This window comes from Mytilus galloprovincialis, chromosome 1 (assembly GCF_965363235.1).
Source record: "Mytilus galloprovincialis chromosome 1, xbMytGall1.hap1.1, whole genome shotgun sequence".
Lineage (NCBI taxonomy): Eukaryota > Metazoa > Mollusca > Bivalvia > Mytilida > Mytilidae > Mytilus > Mytilus galloprovincialis.
In genome coordinates, this window is record NC_134838.1 from 106,980,260 (window position 1) to 107,006,625 (window position 26,366).

The window sequence follows — 26,366 nt, forward strand, 5'->3', positions numbered from 1 at the left end:
ACAGTAATTAATTTCATTGATGTTTTAAAGGAAATCAAATATGGCCATATTATCCCATGCACCAAAGAAAATCCAATGGGTTTAAACCAAATTATGAGATAATCCAATGTTTTTTTCTAAATAAAATTGCCAAATATATCTAATAATAGCAGCAAAAAAGCAATGAATTTATTGAATCCCATGTAATTCCGCACATGTTGGTTATATAGATGACAATGTAGCTAAGGACAGACGGCGGCGCATTTGCAAATGAGTGGTTAGCAAATTAAGGGCATACGATACAGTTACAGGAGGTAATGACGTTGCTAATGTAAATTGTTATTTTCGCGACGTCAAACTATGACTTATCGGGAAAAGATTCAGTTTTCGACTGATTTTTATCATTTAAATTTATCTAACTTGAAAGCGAGTTCATGGACCCCTCTGTTTTTAAATGCCATTTGGTTTGATTACGCGAGAAGATTATGTGTGCAAATTTTCATGAAAACGTAAATAGTGCATTTTTTTTAAAATTTGATAAATATACAGCAAAAATTATGTTTTTTTCTACATTCATGAGCATTTGATAAATATGAGGTATTTCTGAATAAAAGATGTATAAATTTAAGATACTCATAAAATACAGACAGTAAAAATTATTTAACAAAAAACAATTTGTGTTTATCTTTAAAAACAAAAAAGTTATGTCTTTCTTTCGAAAAGGAAAATACGGCCACGAATCCGAAATTTGAGCAAATATACAATTTCAATTTCGACCTCATTTTACTCAAAAAGTAGCACATGAAGGTATATTTTTTTTATTACATATTTGATTTAATTGGGTAAAAAATAGTCTATATGGAAATTTTTATCAAAATGTAAAAACGAGACCAAAACTGTATTGTATTAAAAGTGTCTAGTGTTTCACGACGTGTTGAGATACACATGTTAAATTGACATTGGCAATTATACCACGGCTCTTTGCTTTTACTTATCAACATATCGGCAACAGTCTTATCCAAAATGATACAACTAACATCAGCATATTGAAAGCTACATTGTACAAACCATTTTGTTGCAAGATATCAACGTGTAAACTTAGTAAATTGTTACAGCAAACATGCAAAAAGATATTGTTACGTTGAAAAAAAAAGATATCTACGTGATATTTTAGTTCAAGAACTTAACGGAAATACATTGACCACTCAACTATCAAAATTAAGATTTGAACACATGCTGTTCCCTTAACGACTACGTTAGGTTATCATGTTTAAATATGTTAAACTTCACTCAATTTGGACCCTTAAATTCTTAAACTTTTATCTATGTTTGCGTCTTTTATATTCTTCAAAAGACTATGACGTCAGAATGATACAGACTTAAATATAATATGTCCGTGTGCATATTTAGTTATATAGAAATCGTATTAATTCAAATAAATAACAAATCTATATTCATATCGTATTTTTTTCCATTGCAGCCTGTAACAATGAAAGGCTCATCAGATTATGTAGTTTGTTGTTGCTTGTGAGTATAATAATAGCATCAGTTAATTAACAAACTTCATCCGATGCAAACTATAACTAACCTATAGTTGTACAATGGAACATATGGGCATGCAATCTAAATATAAATCCCAATTTGTCTCGTGAGGTTGTTGCCGTATGGTATAATTTAAGAAACGCCGCAAAACTATCCTAAAGATATGAACGTCTACCACTTTATCATGCATGTTTTAACTGTGTTATTTAGCATTGAACTAAACAACCCCAACATACTCATGCATTAGTAAAACAAATACCCATTTCCATTATTCTTCGATTACAGTTGGTTAGAGAATGGCACAAAAGGAATTTTGCTCTAAATACAATTTTTAAATTCCTGCAACTGCCTCAGACAAACTTGAACGCAGACTGCTTTGGCTGAACGTTCAGTTTAGCCATTTAGGTTTTTATGATCTCAAGCGTTTTAGACTCTAGGCAAATGAATAGCTGTAGTACGATTGCAAAAGGGACCAATATGTACCAGACACCAAAGGACAAGGGAGAAAACAATTATTGGGCACTTTACAGCATTCACCAATTTGTAAAACGGATTTGTTTTCTCTCAATCGATTAATGACTTTTGAACAGCGGTATACTTCTGTTGTCTTTATATGGCACAACTTTTAACTTGTTTGGCTTTCTAACTATTTTAATTTGAGCGTCACTGGTGAGTCTTCTGTAGACGAAACGTGCATTTGGCGTATGAAATGATAAGCCTGGTACTTTTGATAACTATAAACACCCCTGGGTCGATGCCACTGCTGATGGACGTTTCGTTCTCGAGGGTTTCACCACTCCAGTAATCAGCACTTTTGTGTTGACATGAATATCAATTATATAGTCATTTCCTAAATCAACTGCTTGCAAAAGTAAAAGTTATTCGAAATACTACGATTTTTCTTATCCCAGGCATATATTACCATCGCCGTACTTTTTGAATTTTGGGTCCTTTATGCTTTTTTAACTATTTTGATTTTAGCGGCACTGTTGAGTCTTATGTAGACGAAACGCGCGTGAAGTGTTCCCGAGAAAAAAGAAGATAATAGACGGATTTTGGAAGAATCTGGTGTCGTCTTATACTTTAAAACATGCATTTTTGAAAGGTTGAAAGATCTGCAAATTAATTTATCTTCAATATTATAGGTGTCAGTTTATTTATTTTCAAACTACCACAGAACATTTCATTTTTGTTATATCAAGGCCGACATCTTTATTTTCAACATCCTTCTGGCAGCCAAAGAATATCAAATGGTCGTCCCCATAAGGAAAAAAAAATACATTTCCTGTATTCCAATATATATGTACAAATTAACGTTAAAAAATATAATGAGGGAATAAACAAATAGATTTATTGACGGAAATATTTGGGTAAGAGTTTACCTATGTCAGATGATTATGACACTACTTTCACAATTCAGTTAGATGTGTAATAAATTGAATACACACCTCAAGACCAGTATGACAATTGACTGTCATGATATATCAATATAACTGGTCAATTAAGACTGCATTTTGGAGTTTAATCCAAATATTATTTAAATCAGACACATATATACTATATTAAGTATAGATGTCTCTCCTAACACCTTTGAGGTTAATTGTTTGAAGTCGTGTCAGCTGTCCATACAAGAGAGACCACAAATATAGTCCCTAGTGTTGACAGTGGGTTACTTGCCATTACTTTTTATGCCTCTTCCAAATTTATTTTTCCATGTTTAATGCCTCATATTGCAAGTAGGGGGTGAAATTACACTGTAAAAAAATTTGGGTCCAGAACTTCAAAGGAAAGTAGTGATTTGGTCTAGGTGAAAAAGGTTGAAAAATAGCACTTCGGAAGCTGTCAAAAGATTTCAAGACGCCCTAAAGATAAAAGTGTCCATATTTTCAGTTAGAGGCGATGAAGTTTTCTATAATTTTGATATAAATTGTCCCAAAAATAGTGCAACACACTGTAAAAGTTTCTTTGAGAAAGCGCAGGTGGGATTTGTTTTATTTTCATTTATGTTCTAAAAGAAATGCACTACGAAATAATTGTGGTCTCGGACCAAGAACGGGAATAATAAGCTTTTAAAAACGGTGTTGGAATCAACCCTGATATCAATTTACATTTTCATTATTCTTATCATCTGCCTAAATTTGATAAATCACCATTGTTTTCAGATGTCGGACATGGTTCCTTTTAATATTTTACACCATCTCCAAAACCTGAGTGATCACTGAAAGGCACGTTAAAACCCAGAATAGAGAAATATACATGTATTCAATTGCAGGTTATGCTGGTAACGGGTATCCTCATTCAGCTGACTGGAATGTCTTAGTCGTTAGCATATCATGTGTCAGTCGTTTATTAAAACCAGTAACCTTCTAATATATTTTGTAGAATTATAATCTGTTTTACAATGATACAATCGAGTCTATCAGTTGAAATTCTTGATTCAAACGACGTGGAAAATGGAGGTCAACAGGAGTTAGAGTATGATTTACAAGTATTGCCATCCAAAAGAGAAAGGAAAATAATGAGATTTTCATCTCTCAGGGAACTGCTGCAAGCATTAAAACCTCGAAGCTGGAGTAACAACTATTTCCGCTTATATAAACAATTTTGAAAACATTGTTCAAAATGTATTTTGTCTATGACTGTACATTTATACAGTTTTTAGCTTATTATCTCAATGTACACACTTAACTACTATTACTTAATATTGTTTATCAAAAACTTATATTTTTCAAATATAATTAAAATAGTAGCATTGGAAGATTCTATGTCGTTTGTGTTTTGCCAACATCAGATCACCGGACGGGATTGGGACAAGGGTGTTATACTTTATTCCCCCTCCCCGACTTAAATTTAAATTATATCAAATATTATCGTGATTCATATACCTCTGAGAGTATACCATAAAGATATTCTAAGCATTGAATTATTGATTGCTGTCTGCATTATGTCCTGTGGAAATGCATGTTCATAAAAATGAGAATGGAAATAAATGGGGAATGTGCCAAAGAGACAACAACCCGACCATAGAAAAAAAACAACAGCAGAAGGTCACCAACAGGTCTTCAATGTAGCGAGAAATTCCCGCACCCGGAGGCGTCCTTCAACTGGCCCCTAAACAAATATATACTAGTTCAAGGATAATGAACGCCATACTAATTTCCAAATTGTACACAAGAAACTAAAATTAAAATAATACAAGACTAACAAAGGCCAGAGGCTCCTGACTTGGGACAGGCGCAAAAATGCGACGGGGTTAAACATGTTTGTGAGATCTCAACCCTCCCCCTATACCTCTAGCCAATGTAGAAAAGTAAACGCATAACAATACGCACATTAAAATTCAGTTCAAGAGAAGTCCGAGTCTGATGTCAGAAGATGTAACCAAAGAAAATAAACAAAATGACAATAATACATAAATAACAACAGACTACTAGCAGTTAACTGACATGCCAGCTCCAGACTTCAATTAAACTGACTGAAAGATTATGATTTCTTCATATGAACATCAGGCACAATCCTTCCCGTTAGGGGTTTAGTATCATACCATCATAACATATATGAGAAGAACATAACCCGTGTCATGCCAACAACTGGTTTATGAATAAATGTGTTTAGTTCCGATGCAAAGACCCTATAAGTGAATCAATATTAACGCCAAAATATGTAATCTTTAATGAGCTGACAACAGTATCGTAACGATGTCCCTTCTTAATAAGTCTATTCAAAGGTTTTGTTAGTTTTTGAGGTGAATACTGACACCTTTGTGCTTTATAAAGAATATTTCCATAAAAAATTGGATGTGAAATACCTGAACGTACAAGAAGTCTGCATGTTGAGCTATATTTACGAATGATGTCCTTATACCGATGATAAAATTTAGTAAATGTTTTGACTAGTTTGTGATATCGAAAACCCTGGTGTAATAATTTTTCAGTAATACATAAATTTCTCTCGTTAAAATCGAAAACATTGTTACATACACGAGCGAATCGTACAAGTTGAGATATATAAACACCGTAAGATGGTGACCAGGGAACGTCACCATCTAAAAATGGATAATTAACGATAGGAAATGAAAAATCATCTCTTTTATCATAAATTTTAGTATTCAGCTTTCCGTTAGTGATATAGATATCAAGATCGAGGAAAGGGCAGTGGTCATTGTTAGTATTAGCTTTATTTAAAGTAAGTTCAACAGGATAAATTTCTTTAATATACATACTGAAGTCGTCAAATTGAGAGCCAAAATATCATCCAAATATCTAAAAGTATTATTAAATTTGTTTATCAGATGTTGTTTCGATGGGTCTTTGCTTATTTTTGTCATAAATTGTAACTCATAGCAATACAAAAACAGGTCCGCAATAAGTGGTGCAGTTAGTCCCCATTGAAATTCCGATAATCTGACGATATACGGAATCCCCAAAGCGAACAAAAATGTTATCTAGTAAAAATTCAAGGGCATAAAAAATGACCTAAAAGAGTTTGAACATATATATTCACATTCTGACTTTTTAAATGCCCATTTATTAGGTGTGTGAATTTTTTCTTAATGAGAATGCCGGGACCAAACTTACAAATCAATACAATAGGTTTGGTTTTGCAAGGTATGTCGACCATGCATGGTGAAGGAATGGAAGTTTGAATATCCACGGATAAATACGTTAGTGTTTGAAATTTCCCCATCAAACTATTTTAACAGTCTTTTGAATCAAACACCAACTCAGGAAGAAGAACCTGATTTTTAAAAAACTAGATGTGTCAAAGCGACACGAATGGCCCCGTCCCAAAAAGTTGAAAAATCTGCAATATGAATAACACATATGGACACAAACATGATGGTAGTCTCATCTATCAAAAATCAGCTCAAAATGTGCAGGCGTATAGAAAAAAGTCTGTATAACTGAGATTTTCAACAATTTATCAAAGTCCAAAGCCCGTAATTTCGACTAAAATTAGGGGAGCGGAACGAAACTTAAACTTGATCTGTAACACATCATGGTTAACTCACATACCAAAAATCAGCCCAATATCTGAAGGCGTTTAGAAAAAAAACTCCGTATAATGGTTTGTTGCGGAATGACAGAATTTCGGAATTGCGGAATTTCGGACAAGGGTAAAACTATATGACACCGACAACTTCGTTGCAGGGCCATAAAAATCTTTGATAACCACTACACAAGAGAGAACACGGTAAATTGTATCACCTGTCTAACTGGTTATGTTGAAAGTCTGTAACATAAAGTTTTACTACACATATAAAATAAACTATCATGATGAGGTCATGGTCAGATGATCCAAGGCCAGACAGACATGTACCATCATTCCATACACCACATATAGTTGACCTACTGCTTATAGTATCTGAGAAACAGACCTAATCATTAAGCTTTAACCTTGATCACTGATCCATCAAATGAGGTCGAGGTTAGGTGAACCCAGTCTGACAGACATGCAGGCGTTGCAATGAACTCATATACAACTTTTTTTTTAAAACATTCGTTGAACAATGAAAATTATGTCTAGAATAAATGACACTTGACAGACAGCATATTCGTAACATACTGTAATCTTCATACAAAGTGTTAAGTATCCAGGTCTTCTAATTTATGAAATATAATATTTTACTCAAATAGCGTATGAAGTCTTTTCCAGATAGAAATACATATGTCTCACATACTGCCACTTTCGTCGCAGTCGTGATAAAATTGGGAGGAACACCTAGCATATAATAAATATTGCGTAAAATAATATTATAATTCAAACACAAACATTATTATTTAATCAGGAAGATGACAGTTGTTGTCCATTCGTTTGATGTGTTATATCATTGGATTTTGCCATTTGATTAGGGACTTTCCGTTTTGAATTTTCCTCGGAGTTCAGTATTTTTGTAATTTTACTTTTACTGACAATAAGTATCACAATGTTTACTTCTTTCGACAAAGGAAATTTTTGCTCCACTTATTTTTTGCCCAGGTAATCGAAAGCAACAAGTTAAAAATATATGAATGCAGGAACAGCTATAACAATCTTATCTATGTCCCTTTCAAATCAAGTCAACACTTTTCAACAAAATCATTCCTTTGTCATGATAGATTTATTTTCATTTCTTTCAGTATATTATGTAGTTCAAAAGAAGATTTTTTTACATTATTTTCATCAGTTCAAATGCAAAATTGAGACATTTAACAACCTACAAGTTAAGAAACATCTGTCTCATTGGCACATATACCATATCTTCTTAATTCTGTGGACATTTCTTCCATATTTGAATTATACTGGTGAATTAGCTCAAATAAAAAAGTTATCCCAAAATAAATTTTACTGTTAGTCTCCACTGTTAATGTTCCCTTCTGGTTACTATTGATCAGCTAATCAGCATCAATATAACTCTAAGATACAATTTGTTTATAGTTCTTTAATGGATCTAGAATAGCATATTGTCATACTTAATTCAAATGCTCTAATGCAAAAATTCAGTTTTTTGCTTGAAGCTTTATTTGTTTAAAGTGGTGCAAGGAAGTAACAACTCATATATAGTTCTTCAACTGTTAACAAAATTTTGAATTTTTTGAGATACTAAGGAGTCTTTTGTAGATGAAACACGCGTCTGGCGTATATACAAAATTTAGTCCTGGTATCTATGATGAGTTTATTGCTAAGGTAAAACTAGAAAATCGCATCAGACACATAAAGTTTGTAATTTGTTGTCATGTGCCATACATGGGGAACCTTCCTGTTAATATTTCTGAATAGTTTGGTTCACCAGTTGTGAGTAAAATTTCAGTTCCAAAAAAAATCTTCAGACTTGTTTACTGTGGAGGATCACTTTGTCTGCAAATAAGTCAGAACTTGTGACATTTCTTACTTACATTCTGACACATTTGGTCTCATTAAAATTGTTATCAGCCATTCAGGAAATTTTATTAACAAGTGTTTACAATAGACAACTTTCTAGTTCGATGCATTTCCATCAATAACTTAGGTATAAGTGAACGTCATTTGTGCATTTAGGGGCTTCGTCTTTTCCGTTCCAATGTTGAGCGAGTGGTTGGAAAACACAATGTCATATTGTACAAATTATTCGGCAAATTGAATTCTCATAATCGACAATCAGCACTGCTGTCATTAGGAAACTGTGATTACGTACCTTCAGAACAACTATTATTTCTAGTTTATCCTGCACAATGACGATCACTGACACGCTTGATGAACGTTAATAGTGCGGGAAAACAAGGGATCCCCTCTATCTGGTAAATGACGTCATAAAGGCGCTCGTAATTGACAAGTTTTTCCGGTGACGGATGAACTCGAAATTGGTCTATTGATGGACACCAAGTAATTGAATGTTATATAAGTCATGTTATAAGCGATAAACAATGAATAACAAATGATGGTAAAATTCAAAACTGACAACTGGCTAAATTTAAATGAACTAATTTACAATATATTTTTATTGAAGTTACAATGAAGGTTTTCTTGAATTAAATACTTTGACACCATTCTGCATAGATGACCTGGCATACTTAGTCAAGAGTCCACCAACATCTAATTTGTCTGTAGTCAGATCTCTGAAGAGAAAAAAGATATTTTAATCAAAGCGCTGTAAGCGCTGAAGGCAGTTAACCAAAAACCAGGCAAACGTAATTATGTGCAGTGGCGGATCCAGAAATTTTCATAATTGGGGGCCCACTGCCTGCCTAACAGGGGACCTGCTCCAGTCATGCTTCAGTGATTCCCAATATAATCAACCAAATTTTTTCTCAAAAATGGAAGGGGGGGGACTGAAAAACCCTCTAAATCTGCCTCTGATGTGGCATTAAACATTCATATATTGTACATTTATGTTTATCTAATGAATTAATTATTAAGGCAAATAATTTATATGTTATCAAGGTTTTAATAGCAATGAATATATAAATGTATATTTTTTATGGTGAGTCTGCAGTGGTACAAGTTCGCAATGATTGTAGTTGTTCTAGTTGGTAGTTAACGTTGGTTTTAGTTGACTGTTAGTTGTACGTGTTGACTTAGTACGAACATGTAATAGTATGAATGGACTGGTTTCCCTGGAAAGAAAACTAAGTATGTGTTCTATAGTACAATAGTTATGCGACACAAATCAGACAAATGTTCACTACTGCAAGGATCAAAGGTGAGGTCTGACTGACCTGCCCATAGTAAATGTAAATGATTTGTTATATTGTCCCATACATGAATATATATGGTTTAGGGGTGGGGATCTCGAGGGTTTTCAAGTTCTCAAACAGGAAGGGGTAGGGTGACCCCAGGGACTTCCCCTATATTTCATTTGATTTGTTATATTGTTCCATACATGAATATATATGGTTTAGGGGTGGGGATCTCGAGGGTTTTCAAGTTCTCAAACAGGAAGGGATAAGATGACCCCATGGACTTCCCCTATATTTCATTTGATTTGTTATATTGTCCCATACATGAATATATATGGTTTAGGGGTGGGGATCTCATCGGTTTCCAAGTTCTCAAACAGGAGGGGGTAGGGGGACTCCCCCTATATTTCATTTAATTAGTTATATTGACCCATACATGAATATATATTGTTTAGGGGTGGGGATCTCGACCGTTTCGTAAGTTCCCAAACAGGAGGGGGTGGGTCACCCCATGGACTCCCCTTATATTTCATTTGATTAGTTATATATATAGTCCCATACATGAATGTATATGGTTGAGAGGTGGGGATCTCATCCGTTTCAAAGTTATCAAACAGGAGGGGGTAGAGTGGCCCAAAGGACGCCACCTATATATCATATGAAGGTAGTTATTTGTGAAAATAAAGTAAGAATCTTCCAGCTACTTTAACTGACCCTTCAAAATTGAGAAAAAAAAATACCCCTTCAAAATTGCAGTAATATGTTTACAACTTTAAAAGCATCTTACATGCATTATCAACATTTATCACTGATAAAGAAAATTTATACTGTGACCAGGAACATATATAATGTTAGATATACTGTACCCAGCCGTCACATTGTATTGGATTTTGACATTAAAATTTGTCAAAAGTAATTTTGAGTTTCTGTTTAAAATATTTTCTGCTTTTTCTTTCTTTTACATATATCTTTTGGTTTTCAATTCTAGTGTTTATATTCATTTACCATGAATAGATGTATTTTGTTACCTGCCTGGATTCGCCAAAAACCCGGAATTACCCTTATCCGCTTCCGGAATCGGATCCGAAATTGTAATTGTCTTTTCACGGCAGCCATTGTCATTGTGTTCCAATGTTGTTTTTGTCAGTCAGATACGATTTTACTCGTATTAACACATTTTTTGTCGGCGATTTTCTGTATATAGAGTAGCGATCGAACAAAATTGACATCGCTGTCATGAATAATAATGATTAAAATAAGTTTTGAGATCGTTTATTTGGAGACTTTGGCGAAAAGGTTTGCAAAGCTATTTTTATTTTCTTTCAAGTGGAACTGAGACTACTATAACTGTGATATAGTTGTATCAGAGTGGAAGGCCCGTCGGGCGTGGCTAGTAACCAAGTTGAAAGTGGAAGGTCGCGGACCTCGGACCACCGCTAATTTGAACCCCTGCCTCCAAATTGAAATGATACGAATTTCGTCTTCTAATTTGAAATTGCTGCCAACAGCATGAACAGTTGAACTTATTATATAATAGACTACTGACGTAGTTGTACTACGTATTGACGACAAACAATATTCCTACGACTTTTGCCATTTGGGAAATCTAAACTACTAGTCTTAAAAGATTTTCGGCGATTAAATATTTCGTACAATTGTTTTGTGACATCTTAGCCAAAAGCACAGGCGATAATAAACTACATAAGAATTCCTAATGAGCACTACTTCCTATGTGCAACTTCAAAAGTTGTGGGTGATTCGACGATCATTTAAAGGTTTTTCTAGTCATATTTTTTGTAATCCAGAATTAAAAGTATTAAAAAAGTGTTCAATTAGTTATATATAACATAGTAGCCAGCTAGATAATAACAATGGCCAGTATTTTAGCATTTATTGGGTAGACCACAAATCTAGGGTGCTCGCATAATGCAGATTAACTGCATAAAAATATTGATTAATCTACTATCCACATTTCAATACAAAATGAGCTATGCTTGAAAATGAAAATGTATGATCAAGTTAATTGTCTAACTTAATAGCTAAAATTTCAACAAAACAATGCAAATCCCATGTTTGTAATTTGACATATAGGTTTATAATTTATTGATCATTTATCTATCAGATAAATAACCTAATAAAATATGTCATGTATGTGTTGTGATTCAAATGATTAAGTAGTTACCTTCCTACATAAAGTCACATCGTGAAGAAAACTTAAATATCAGTTTTGAACTACATGGACATATAAATGTGAATTACTAATTATAACCCAGCTATTATATTCTAGATTGATATTTATCTGTTTTTAATTTACATACAGCATTTCTATTGCACTTGTTTGCTCATCTTATTTTGTTGGAATTTTTTACCAGTTTTCACTTTTTTTCTTCTCATTCTTTTATAATTTCAGAAAGAAACAACAACATATGTAAATAAGGGTCCATTTAGGATTATAACCATGTTGACTTATTTGTTTATCTAACTTTTGCTAAACATTTTGGTTCTATCTATCTCCATCTTATTATAATTTCTGCAAAAACACAACAAATTGGTAAAAATCTTCTCTTGAGTGCAATAACTCCTTAATTGATAATTCTGGGTGTGTTAACTTATTTGTAGATCTTATCTTGTTGAACTGTTGTTGTATAAATATTTTCTGAATCAAGTTTCTGCCAAAAAAATCTTCATTGAGTGATTGATAGGCAACAACTCCTACAGGGGTTCAATTGATGAATTTGGCAATGTTGACATTTTGAGAAACATTTTTGCTTTTTAAAGATTCTCTCTTTCTACTAAAATTCTGCCAAAAATTCCCAAAAGGGTGAAAGTCATCTTCTATATCTGGTAAATTGACCATCTACAAAAGTTTGTAATGTAAGATAATAACTAAACAATGCAAATTTGCTTTCAAAGGCTTAACTTCCAAATGTGAAGTCAAAATTTTCTGGGAATTCTATAGATGACCTATAGATATTTTTACCCATAATAGTATCTATAAAACTGCTTTAAATTTTTGAGATATAAGCCAAAAACAGCTTTTAAGCCCTGTGATTTATTTATTTCAACAGCGTCGGTTTTCTTTTATGGATAAAATCCACAGGTTTAATTTTTAAGGAAGCTGGCTTGTCATGTTTTGGATTTTTTGTCAGATTTTCGTAATCCTTTGGTTTTATCCAATTGAATGCCTTGAAAAAATTTGCCCGGTGACACCCATTTTTCTTTTTGTAAATCTTTTACATGTATCATGATAAGCCATCATTTTAATTATTTTTTTTATATAGTTTTTGAGAACTTAAACTTGTCAATGATAAAGCTATGAAAAGTCAAGAGAGAATATTTTCCCGCCAGAATTTCAATAAAAGTTAATTACTGTGAAACTGAGAGGCCAACTCCCTTAAACTTGACTGCTAAAGAAAAATTCAATTTATAAAGCCAATTCGTGATAGATTTTTCTCAAAGTTTACCACAACAGAGGTTTAGAGATGGTAATAGCTCACCTGCCCTAAAAACTATTTATTTATATGGTTTCAGATGAACAAAAACACTTTTGCCTTTATAAAATTCACACTTGAATGCATAAAATTTGCATCTTTTTAAATATTTTTGATATGTATGAAACCAAATATTCAAGCAAGATTAAATAACACCTTGATTCAAAGATGGAATGTGCTAATAAAATGAGAACTAGTTCTGTCAATTAAGGGGTCATCCATAATTGTCAAACATTTTCCAAAGTGTACAAAACGTACACTTGGGGGGAGGGGGTTAAAAAATCACCATTTTTACCGTATGCTTTTTTTTATTTCGGAAATTTATTTCGTTTCCGTAGGGAAGGTCAATGTATAAAATCGAGAATTGGCTTGGGTGTGTTTCTCTTCTTATTTCTTCTTTATTATTTTCACTTGATATTTATTTCGATATCATAGTTCTCCTCAATCCGGATTGAACGATTAAAAGATTAAATCAATGAAAACTAAATCTTTCAAAAATGTGAACTAGTAAAATTATTTAAACAAAAAATTTGCAAGCATTTCTCAGTACCCCCGATTGTCAATTTCACCTGCTTCATTATAGATCATTATCGTTTTATTCTGTTTAATAAATAAAATCGATGGAAACACTAAATTCTTTGAATATTTTGATTTTGACAAGACACGATTTTGTGAAAAGATTTTAAAACTTGTCCTTCGATTAATTTCCTTGTCAATGCTTGTAATGCATTCCAAAATAGTAAACCAGTAATTGGAAGTAAACTTATTTTTCGTAGTATAAATCTCTTTTAATTAGGAGCACCTCCATATGAAGTTTAACCTTAACTTAAAAAATAACCAATATATGTACACGTTACAGTATATAGATACATAAACGATAATAGTGCCATGAATGGCAAATTTATAGGGACTTTTTAAATAGAAATACAGGTGTGAAATTTATAAACTTAAAATGTTTTAAAACATTACACTTTTATTGATCGCTGTCTTGAGCTCTGATTCCATCAACAGCTGTCAGTCCACACTTTACCAATGCAATATAACCTTGCATTTCCCTTTCTTTGATTCTTAGCATAATTTATGTGCCCTTTTGTTAATCTTTTGCATGCTCTAGGTGCCCTTTTTCATTGGAGTTACCAGTCTCACTGTGTGATAGGGGAAACACTTATCTTTGTACTCTTTATTCTGACAAAACACAAGCATCACAGATAGATGCCATCAAATAAAACAGTCAGATACGTTTTAGTTTAATTTCTATATTAAACTAAAATATAATAAGCAGGATCTTCTTTTTATTTAGAATGATCGATTCTTCTCTTTGAACTCTGAAAATGGTTGATGTACACTTTTTGAGGGAGGGTGGGGGGTCTAAAAAAGTGTATGTTTTGTACACTTTGGAAAATGGTTGACAATTATGGATGACCCCTAACATGACAGTAAACAATAACTACACTTTGACACATATATATTACAATGGACACATGACAAGGGGTTTATGTCAGGGCTTCCAAAAAACATTTGAGCCAGCCGGACATTTTATATCTGATTCCGATTTTAATCCCTTAAGACTTAATCACAAAAGGCAATTATGGTAATCAGATGGCCATTCCAATGATAATGACATTAGATTAAAAAACGATTTTAAACTTTACTTTGATATGAATTTGATGTTTGGATGTAAACTGTTAAATTGGCAGTGCATCATTCAAAGTATGCACATCAGCGTGCTCATATCTGCCATAGACTCTTTATTTGTGCAAAATGACATGTCAAAAACTTTATTTTTCGTTTTTAAAATCACATTTTTCTAAAACCGGATGTTGACTTGACAATGGTAAAACATGGACCATAAACTGATACGTAAAATCCGTATACGTTTCAAAGCATGACTGAGTGAAGAAGCTCTTTCCATGTTATTTCTTCAACAAAATACTTGAAATGAACGATTAGATACAGGTATCAATGATAATTTTAGCATTTTGAAGAAATAAAGGATGCATAATTAAATTTCCCACCTTTGCACATGCGCACACGTGTTCTAGTTCATTCAACGTAGTTCGGACTATTTTTCATTTAAACCTTTTAAAATTTTTCATCAAATCATGTAGATAAACTAATTTCTTATAATTTTAATCTTTTGGACTAAATCAATGAGCTACAAACCGCTGAAATGTAAGAAAATAATTGTGAATAGACTGATCAATTTATACGATGTCCAGTACTGAACATAGTTTACCTGTCACCAAAACAGGTAGATATCACCTGTCCAACAATTAATTAGCCTTGATTAAAATTAGAAAGTATTGATGTAGGGGTTGTTTTGATAGTAAATAATCATCATGTCACTTTTATGACCGGAAATGGCGGAAATGTGTGGATGTTAAAGGCAAAGGTTTGGTCAAAAAGATCGTGAATTATGTTAAAATGACCGAAAAAAGCCTTGAAAACTAAAATGTATATGACCGTTTCATGCTTTGCCCAGCCGGACTTTTACCGGACATTATTCAAATGTCCGGAATATATGACAGTTTTGGAAGCCCTGGTTTATGTGGAAAGTTCACTTTGTATTTTCTTCTTTCCTTCATAAATACTGACCTGATATAAGGTGATATTTCTTCTAATGACCACTTTTCTTTTGTTCTAAATAGCTCATCAAATCTACAGTAAAAAGAATAGTTAAATAAATTAAACCTTCAATCTAGATGGTACAGGTCTTTCCATGTACAGCATGACCAGAGAAATGGAAGGAGAACTCCTTTCGAAAACAACACAATCTATTAGCTCTTTCAATACTATTAAAGTTTGTTTTTTATTCTAAGTCTTGTTTCATTTATTGATTAAATTTGTTGAGTTTAAATACTGATTGATTTTTGATGTAGAATAAGATCTTGAGTTTTTAAAACTCTTTGGTCAACAATACAAATTTCCTGTTTAATAAAAATAAAAATCCTGCAAAATCTGAAAATCTGATAGTCATGGAACATGGAATATTAACTCTGTTGGGTGTACTTTCAGATATTTACTTAGAAAATATATATACCTTTCTGCCACATCCTCAGGAAGATCATCAACAGAATAGTAAGTAATTGTCTCCAGCTGACTACTTCTGTCTATTAGAGCCATACCCTGGAAAACATTATACAAAACTCTGGTTACAGCAATCAATACATTACTTTGATGATCAAACTAAAATAGTTTTGTGGCTGCTAAATGACCAGTGTCTAACCCTAATGGATACGATAAAAAGAAAATATGAAACCTTGTGTGGTTCTAATCTCAATTTCAATAACATATTTTTCTTTATAGAATGCAGGTGTATTACTGATATCAAAAACTCCATTACAAATTGATTAACATATTATTTTACATATCTTCTACCAATAATTATGAAAGTACATATGAAAAAATGTTTCATGCTGTTCTTAATATTATTTATTTTTATATTGGCAAATTTACACAATTTACAATCCAATTACTTATAAGGCCAAAGACTTAAAACAACATTTTTTTTTGTCAAAGACTGACTAGAGTTTAAGCTTGCCATTATTTGATTTTGTATTTTTAAAATAACAAGTTGTTGGTGAGAAAAATACAACAAACTTTCTCTATCATTTTATGTTTAGAACATACATGTATTGGGTTAACAGGAAGTTGACAAGTGAGAAATCTGTAATTGTGTTACAGTATAGCTTATAAATATGAGGCTTGACACCAAATATGCAGAATCTCTCTAATTAGTAAATGCAAACAAAATGCAAAAAACTGTTATAAGGACAGGCAGAGATAAACCAGTATATCTCACTTTATTTGAGCAAGGGTATAACTTTGTTAAAGTTCAAAATTATACAATATTAAAATCATTATGCACATTTTGGATTTTTATTAAATAAACTTACATGAAAACTATTTATTTTAAGAAATTTTTAAACCAAATTCTAAATAACTCAAAAGAGTTAAATCATTAAAGAAAATTTTCAGACAGCCATAAACTACTTCAAAAGTTTTTACAATATTTAAAATAACATACAAATTCCTTAAACATTTTTTCACCCTTTCTTTCCATTTCTTGACCAACTTTTAATAAATTCTAAAGTAAGCTTTATATTAAAAATATTTCAATCAATAGTAAAGTCTATTTAAGGAGGCTCTAGGGTACAAAAATTTAGCAAAATTTTAAATATTTTATTTTTCATTACACATTTTATTTTTTACACTATAAGTTGTTACTTTGTGAAATGGTACAAATATCAAACAAAAAAAAAATTGTTTTATTTGGCCCAAGATGACTTCTAAAATGTTTATATTATAGAAAAAGCTGAAAATTATCTCGCTTTGGTGCAAAAATGCCATTTTTTTGCATTAAAATTGAAATATCTTTTTTAACTCATCAGTGACCTATATTTTTTATTATGTTTTTCAAATAAGCTGTACTTAAACTAACAAATTGTAAAATTTAAGTAATTTCTGTAATTAAGTTCTTTTTTGTTTTGATATTACCTCTATCTCTCTTATTAAGTTCAACAGAAAAAAAGTACCTGATCAAAAATGCATGCTTCTATCTAAGGCATTTTTATCAAAAGAATATAGCAAAACTAGGCATTTTCATTTTTTCTTGGGAGCTTCAAAGTATATTTATTTGATGAAATCTGAAAACATCAAAACTGATATGTTTAAGACAATGTTTGTTTGAAACACTAAAGAATTCTACAGACCACTTCACCTTAAAGATAGTTGTTTTGCAAGTAATTCACTCATGACCTTTTCATCAAATCACAGATAGAAATTATAATGACTGACCACTCCTTCCATCATTATAGTTATAATACTGACCTGTAGTTGTTGATCCATTGTCTGCATACCTGAGGGAACTGTTTGCTGCCAAGTATTACTAAAATCTTCATAGTTAAACTAGGGAAAATAATAATACTATAATTTTACACAAAGAAAAAAACAAATCTTTTTTCTTAATTTAATGAATAAACAAGAATGTGTCCCTAGTACATGGAGGCTCCATCTGCATTATCACTTTCTATGTTCAGTGGACCGTGAAAATGGGGTAAAAACTCTAATTTGACATTAAAAATTAGAAAGATCATATCATAAGGAACATGGATACTAAGTTTCAAGTTGATTGAACTTCAACTTCATCAAAAACTACCTTAACCAATAACTTTAATCTGAAGCAGGACAGAGGGACGAAAGAACAGACAAACAGACGAACCGATGCCAAGACCAGAAAACATAATGCCCATAAATGGGGCATAAAAATTTAATAGTACAGGTATTTGGAATAAATTGTTCACTATGACAAAGTCATATCTAACAAGAATGTATCCCTAGTACACCGTGGCCCCATCCACACCATCATTTTCAATGTTCAGTGGACCGTGAAAGTGGGAAAAAATTTGTAAATTGGTATTTAAATTAGAAATATCACATCATAGGAAATTAGTATACTAAGCTTCAAGTTGATTGGACTTCAACTTCATCAAAAACTACCTCGACCAAAAACTTTAAACTGAAGCGGGACGAACAGACGTACGTACGAATGGACCCACAGACCAGAAAACATAATGTCCATAAATAGGGCATAATAAAAATTTGTAAGGGTTCCATGGAACCCAGTGTCTCGCCTACTTCTGCTGTTAATGGCAGACTCAACAAAAATGAGGAAAAACATCAATAAAAATTTCCCTCTCGATACTGTCTTTTGATTGAAAGAAGCTTCCAAGTTTGGTAAAAAATTCAGGATAGTTTATGAATCTAATAAATGTTTTATAAACTTTAACTGCAGACTGTATGTAATGTTAACTGGAAGAATCAAAGCGCGAAAGCGCTGTAAAGGCAGTTAATTACAGGTTGTGTGTATTTCTAGTCCAGTTATATCATTATCTTCCATAGAACAGAGGTGGTTTGTAGTATTTAAGATTTAGAGTTCTCTTGTACCTAGTTCACCTATATATATAGTCTACTGTTTACAGTATATTTTCTGTACCTCGCCATGAAATGCATTTTTAAGACATAAGAACTTTTCCTTTTTAATGTAAATAAAACTATTTTTAATTATTGATTATATACACATATTCAATTACTCCTATCCTATGAAAAATAATTCACAAAGATTAACTAGTCTCCGTTCTGTGTGTATTGCTAGAACATCAAGTAACATAATGGTTAATGTACATAGTAACATGTCAACTCTTTTGAAGACAGAACTTTTTTAAAATTCTCCCTCCAAGCAAAATTATTTTTCAGTATAAACATGATAAAGTTATCTACCTGTATTAATGACCTAGAGACTCTCAAGAGCCTGTGTCGCTCACCTTGGACGGTCTATGTGCATATTAAACAACGGACACATATAAAATGACAAAATTGTGTTTTTGATGGTGGGGATGTGTTTGTCGATCTTTCTTTACTGAACATTCTTGGTGCTACAATTATCTCTATCTATAATAAACATGGCTCAGTATTTACAGTTGAAAATATTTTTTAAAAATTAACAAAAAATACAAAAATTTATGAAAATTGTTAAAAAGGGCAATAACTCTTTAAGGGGACAACTTAAAATTTTGGTCATATTGACTTATTTGTAGATCTTACTTTGCAGAACATTATTGCTGTTTACAGTTATCTCTATCTATAATAATATTTAAGATAACCAAACTCTGCAAAATTTCCTTCAAATTACTAATTTGGGGGCAGCAATCCATCAACGGGTTGTCAGATTTGTCTGAAAATTCCTGGGCAGATAGATCTTCACTGAAGAGACAATTTCACCCTATGTCAGATTTGCTCTAAATGCTTTGGTTTCAGAGTTATAAGCCAAAATCTACATTTTACCTGTATGTTCTATTTTTGGCCATAGTGGCCATCTCGGTTGGTTGACCGGGTCTAACCACACATTTTTTAAATTAGATACCGCAATGATGATTTTGGCTAAGTTTGGTTAAATTTGGCACAGTAGTTTCAGAGAAGATTTTTTGTAAAAGTTTATGGACGACGAAACCAAGTGATGAGTCAGGTCAGGTGAGCTAAAAAGGAGTTTTTAATCAAGGTAACAATGACATCTGGTGGCCATAAAAGCTGTCTCATTAGCATTTTAACCACTTCCCATATTTGCTTTTAAGACAATAGAAGAAAATTATTCAATGCAAAAACAAAACTTACTTGTAAATATGAAATTCTCTTTACAGTATGAGTTTTTCTCATTGTTGGAGATTGTACAGTAGTACAGTCCTGTAACTGCTTATACCCATTTCTTATCCCCTTTAGATTGATAAACTCACAGAATATCATATATTTACATTGTGCCACATCTCCTTATTTTTATATGCATTACAATAACATGAACAATTGTAATTCAAATCTATATATCAAAGCAAAATGAATTTCACTACTTTCATTCATGCATCCTTTGGAAAAATATAAGTTCTAAAATGACACAATATATGTTTATTTATATAAAAATAATATTTAGTTTTCGACTCTTAACAGGTATAAACAAGAATGTGTCCCCAGTACACGAATGCCCCACTCGCACTATCATTTTCCATGTTCAGTGGACCGTGACATTGGGGTAAAAACTCTAATTTGGCATTAAAATTAAAAAGATCATATCATAGGGAACATGTGTACCAAGTTTGAAGTCGATTGGACTTCAACTTCATCAAAAACTACCTTGACCAAAAACTTTAACCTGAAGAGGGACAGACGGACGGACGAACGGACGCACAGACCAGAAAACATAATGCCCCCCTACTATCTTAGGTGGGGCATAAAAATGCACAGCTGTGTCATGATTTGTGAAATCTGTGCTGAAAACATAGGCATTTATGGTGTTTGAGTAATTCCATCTGTGAAGCTCAACATTAGCTCGTCAGTTGGTGGTGGACACTAGGGTGGACAGGTATAAATCTTTCCTGCAGGATGAATGTACATCTGTTCAGGAAAACCAATTTCACAAATCAAAACTTTCCTCTAGATTTCTCCTACAATATTCATCCAGTTTAGTTCTTTTGGTTTAACGGGACACCGTCCTGATTTTTAATTTTGTAAACCATTCAGTCTCTTGCTTACAAATGGTGCATGAAAATATGATGGGAATGCATGGCAGTAAACAAGTCTCTATAAAGTGGGTATGTGCCCTGAAAAAAGTTTTATAACATTAGCTTTTTTGAAACTTGTGAAAGACTTGTGCAACACACATACCTAAATAACTATAACATAGGTGGAGAGCATCATTCATGTCAATGTTTTGTTCCTGTTTACATTGTCATTGATATTTTTCAAGAAAGCCCGAGGCATAGCTCATGAATTCTTGTCATTACAACCGAAATTTACATAATTACTGCTAAAATAATTATCAGTATAATATATATCTCTTGTAGAAAAACCATACAATTGTAGTATTAACCAAAAAATGTCAAACAGATGATATTGAATCGTAATCCCAAAAGTTATGACGTCTTGAATTCACCCCCCTTTTTATTCTAAAATGATAATTGCGGTTGCAAACAGACTTTGGTTTACTTGCATGGCGATTATATAAATAACAGTATATATTTCTTAAAGAAAATAAAGTTTTACCATGAATAGTTTCCTGAACGTAGTAGTTTTCAGTAAAATGTGCCTTGCAAACAACAGCTGGTTCTACGATTGCATCGCACATGACAATCTACGTTTGAGCCATGGCGTTGATCCAACTTTTCCTTCTTATTAAGTCATTTAGAAATGCAAGTCCTCCTCTTAAATGACACTCAGGTACACACCAACAAGGACTAGGCATCGTTAATTGTGTGATTGTTTTGCAGTGCAAAAACAGAAGTTAAGGACGGAACTGACTGGTCTCACTAATAAGAGACAAGAAGAATTTTAGAGACAAACAGCGACAAGAAGTTTAATTTAGTGACGAAGCGACAATAACTAACAAGGGACAAGCGAATCGTAATTCTCTCACGAGGCTATTCTCATTTGATGTGATAGGGTGAAGCTACACCTATCAAATATGTCCCTATGAAAAAGAAGAATTTCACTGTTAGAAAGGAAATGATATTGCATGGTTTTGATTCAATAAATTCTTTAAAAGGAAATTGAATTTTTTTTGTTTTGATGGCCAATTTTTAGCGTGTGCATAAAATATATTTTTTTTTATATCTAATAAAAACTAATCCCTTTCTTCTTAACAAAAACATATTTTTATCTATCAATGTACAGTAATATAAAAAATGTTTTATAACCGCCGCTATAATAAAAAATAATGCATGTTTTTTTTTATCTATGGGGAATAAGTTGTTGCAATGACATTTTTTTTATTTATGTATAGTCGCTATATAGTCTTCTTGACGCTTCTTCTCGCTAAATTAATTATATTGTCGCTTCTTATCGCTATTTTAATTTTATTGTCGCTTCTTATCACTTTTTGACGCATCTTGTCTTTAATTAGTGGAACCCTATTCAAGAACGATAATTTCATATTTTACATAACTGAGACCGAAATAACTATAACGTCATACGGCTTCACGTACAGAAATACTTTAAATTGTATATTATGCAATATAATTCACGGTCAGTCGACTTTTAATTATAATATCATGTTATATCAACGAGTGAAATGATTTTAAAATATCTTTAGATCGCAAATAGTACTCGAAATTGAACGGACCTCTTTCCACACAGAATTCGAATAATGATAGTTTGTAATCAGATTGACTGCTTATAATGCAAAATACACATTAATAAACAGATTTTTAAAACGAACAATACACACTGATCGTTTCTTTATTTCCCAATGTTAATGAAAGGAACAAAAACCAATACATACCACAAAAAGTAGAGGAGAAATTTAAACATTTCCGGATCTATTTCTTGCAAAATGACCCCCAGCAAAGATTTGCGTAAGGAAAGATGAACCTCATGACTTGAAAGTCAGGCCTTAAGGCACTGCCTTTAAAAACTAAGTCCATTTATAAGTAAAATACGGAAAAAGTGAATTTTTTTTTTACAAATTTAGCTTCTGAATAATATCTTATGATCAGAAACAAGCTTTTGTCTAAGTTTGGTAGAAATCCAGGATAGTCTAAGAACATTATAAAAATTTTAAAAACTTAAACCACAGAGTGAATGTTTTGTTTCTGGCAAAAAAACTAAGTCCATTTATAAGTAAAATACGGAAAAGTGGAAATTTATTTTTACAAAATTTTCTTCTTGATACTATCTTATGATCATAAACAAGCTTCTGTCCAAGTTTGGTACAAATCAAGGATAGTTTATGAAAGTTATTAAAATTTTAAAAACTTTAACCACAGAGTGAATGTAATGTTTCCTCGCAGAAAAACTAAGTCCATTTATAAGTAAAATACGGAAAAGTGGAAATTTATTTTTACAAAATTTTCTTCTTGATACTATCTTATGATCATAAACAAGCTTCTGTCCAAGTTTGGTACAAATCAAGGATAGTTTATGAAAGTTATTAAAATTTTAAAAACTTTAACCACAGAGTGAATGTAATGTTTCCTTGCAGAAAAACTAAGTCCATTTATAAGTAAAATACGGAAAAAATGGAATTTTATTTTTACAAAATTTACTTCTGGATACTTTCTTATGATCATAAACAAGCTTCTGTCCAAGTTTGGTAGAAATTCAGTATAGTTTAAGAAAGTTATTAAAATTTCAAAAACTTTAACCACAGAGTGAATATTTGTGGACGCCGCCGCCGCCGACGGAATGTAGGATCGCTTAGTCTCGCTTTTTCGACAAAAGTCGAAGGCTCGACAAAAATCTGCATATTATCTTGTTGTTGACTTTCGTTGCAGGTGAGACAACAAATATTTAATAAATATATTTTTATAATTAAGAATTTATTAATGATTACAAGCTAGAGGCTCTCTATATTCTTTAGTTTTTGCTCGAAACACTTTAAAAGAGGGTAAACAAATTATCCTAATTTAAGGGCAATCACTCAAAATTTGACTTGTTAGTAGATCTTGCCTTGTATTTTAGGTCAATTTTGGTAAAAATAAACCATAATTTTAATTATTTTTGGCATAATTAACCTTGGCCGCTATCTATCATCCAAAAAGATTTTATATTGATGAATTCTATATCAAAGTTGGAATCTTTTAGTTACAAAACATTTTGAATCGTAGGTGGTGGCCAATGTTTTCCTTTAGCTTTTAAGTCTGAAATTGCACAAAATCATTATAGTTTGACAAAATTTTCAAAATGGGCCTACTTTGGAGAATATTATGTACTTTTATGAAAAGAACAGATTTATTTAGCATTAAGGCTTTTGAAATAGACTAATTTAAGAACCAAATTGTGAACTTTTGGATATTTTATGATAAAGTTGATATTTTAGGCCATTTTGTGCCATAAGTGAACCTTGTCTTTTATTCGATAAAATCTGGATACATCAAAACTGATATGCAGTAGACAAGGTTTGTGTGAAACACTAAAAAAATTCTGCTGGCCATGTCACCTTAGAGATACAGCTGTTTTGTAAGTCATTCTCTCACGACCTTTTCATCAAATCACAGAAAGCAATTGTGATGATAACTTTTAGGCCAGGTGAGCTAAAAAGGAAATAAATGAACATTTTACTATACCTTTCCTTTTGAATGTTTAAGAATTTGTTCTGCAAAAAAACGGCAAACTTTGTCCTTATTCAGATAATAAAAATCAACATCTGAAAGGGAAGACAAAAATAAATTATTATAACTTGTTTTTAGACATAACATGACAGTAAGCAGAGTAGTTAAACTATATTTGTTCCTTAAAAACTTCTGAAAGTGCCCTGTAATTATTGAGGCTCACAAGTTTTTGTAAATGCATCAAAATTGCATCATTACAAACTGGAGGCTCTCAAGAGCCTATGTCGCTCACGTGTTACTGTATTTACTGATGTCAACCATCTTGGTTGGTAGGCGGGGTCATTACTCATTAGACACTTTTTTAATATAGATACCCTAGTAATGATTGTGGCCAAGTTTGGTTAAATTTGGCCCATAGTTTTAGAAAAGAAGATTTTGTACAAGTTACAGAAAATGACGAAAAAGTTGTTAAAATTGACTATCAAGGGCAATAACTCCTTAAGGGGTTGACTGACAATTTTGGTCATGTTGACTTATTTGTAGATCTTACTTTGCTGAACATTATTGCTGTTTACAGTTTATCTCTATCTATAATAGTATTCAAGATAATAACCAAAAACTGCAAATTTTCCTCAAAATTACCAATTCAGGGGCAGCAACCCAACAACAGGTTGTCTGATTCGTCTGAAAATTTCAGAGCAGATAGATCTTGACCTGATCAACAATTTTACCCCAGTCAGATTTGCTCTAAATGCTTTGGTTTTAAAGATGTAAGCCAAAATATACGTTTTACCCCTGTGTTCTATTTTTAGCCATGGCGGCCATCTTGGTTTGATGGTCAGGTCATCGTACACATTTTTTAAACTAGATACCACGAGGATGATTGTGGCCAAGTTTGGTAAAATTTGGCCCGGTAGTTTCAGAGGAGAAGATTTTTGTAAAAGTTTACGGACGACGGACACAGGACGCCAAGTGATGAGAAAAGCTCACTTGACCTTTCAGGTCAGGTGAGCTAAAAATAAAGAGATATGGTATGATTGCCAACGAGAGTGAGAGAAGACTATACATCCTAGACTGATTATATATGACAAGAATGTTAAATATGACTGCTATTATTTCAATTTTTTTTAAGGGTTTATCACACTTAATTCAAGCCTAACAAAATTGGAGTAAAATTTACCAATTTCCATTTGATCTTCATCATCTTCTATGTTAGATGGTTTAGCTTTGTCTGCATAACTCTGTAACACATGGTCTAACACCTCTCTAAAAGTGAATGCAAATTTAAACACTAATTGTTATGAATAAGAGGAAATATTGGAGAATACATCAGTTATTAGTGAGACAGCAGCATAAGAAAATACAATCAGAAAAGATGTCAACAAAAGAACCACATGTAAAACAAGCTCTATGGGAGCCCATGGGAATGAATTTGACAGACACTTTCAAAAAATTCCTAAAACATCATAAACTTATTAGAAAAACACACAATAAAATAAAATAAACAAGAAAAACTGTGAGCTTCTGCTCACTGATGATACCCTTAAGTGGATAATTTTAAGTGTAAAAATATGTAAGTATTCGGTAAACAGGAAGTTGTTGATTGATGAATCTGAAAAGGCATCACA

General features: G+C 32.2%; 1 protein-coding gene and 1 long non-coding RNA gene across 3 annotated transcripts in view; both read right to left on the reverse strand.

The window, feature by feature from the left end:
* Positions 1-8,963: 8,963 nt before the first annotated feature.
* LOC143049570 (sister chromatid cohesion protein DCC1-like) overlaps positions 8,964-26,366 on the reverse strand; it is a 33,144-nt gene continuing 15,741 nt past the window's right edge. For both annotated transcript variants that reach the window (XM_076223182.1, XM_076223176.1), the window contains 6 exons: positions 25,919-26,004; positions 24,754-24,833; positions 17,978-18,055; positions 16,188-16,273; positions 15,743-15,805; positions 8,964-9,095 (listed from right to left, as the gene is read on the reverse strand). In XM_076223182.1, the coding sequence (XP_076079297.1) occupies positions 8,987-9,095; positions 15,743-15,805; positions 16,188-16,273; positions 17,978-18,055; positions 24,754-24,833; positions 25,919-26,004 (502 nt within the window). In that variant the 3' untranslated portion in view covers positions 8,964-8,986. The remainder of the gene's footprint in view (positions 9,096-15,742; positions 15,806-16,187; positions 16,274-17,977; positions 18,056-24,753; positions 24,834-25,918; positions 26,005-26,366) is intronic.
* LOC143049543 (uncharacterized) lies at positions 20,588-22,333 on the reverse strand. The gene is made up of 2 exons (XR_012970265.1): positions 21,737-22,333; positions 20,588-21,294 (listed from the first exon to the last, which is right to left on the reverse strand). It is a non-coding gene; the product is annotated as an uncharacterized LOC143049543 (long non-coding RNA).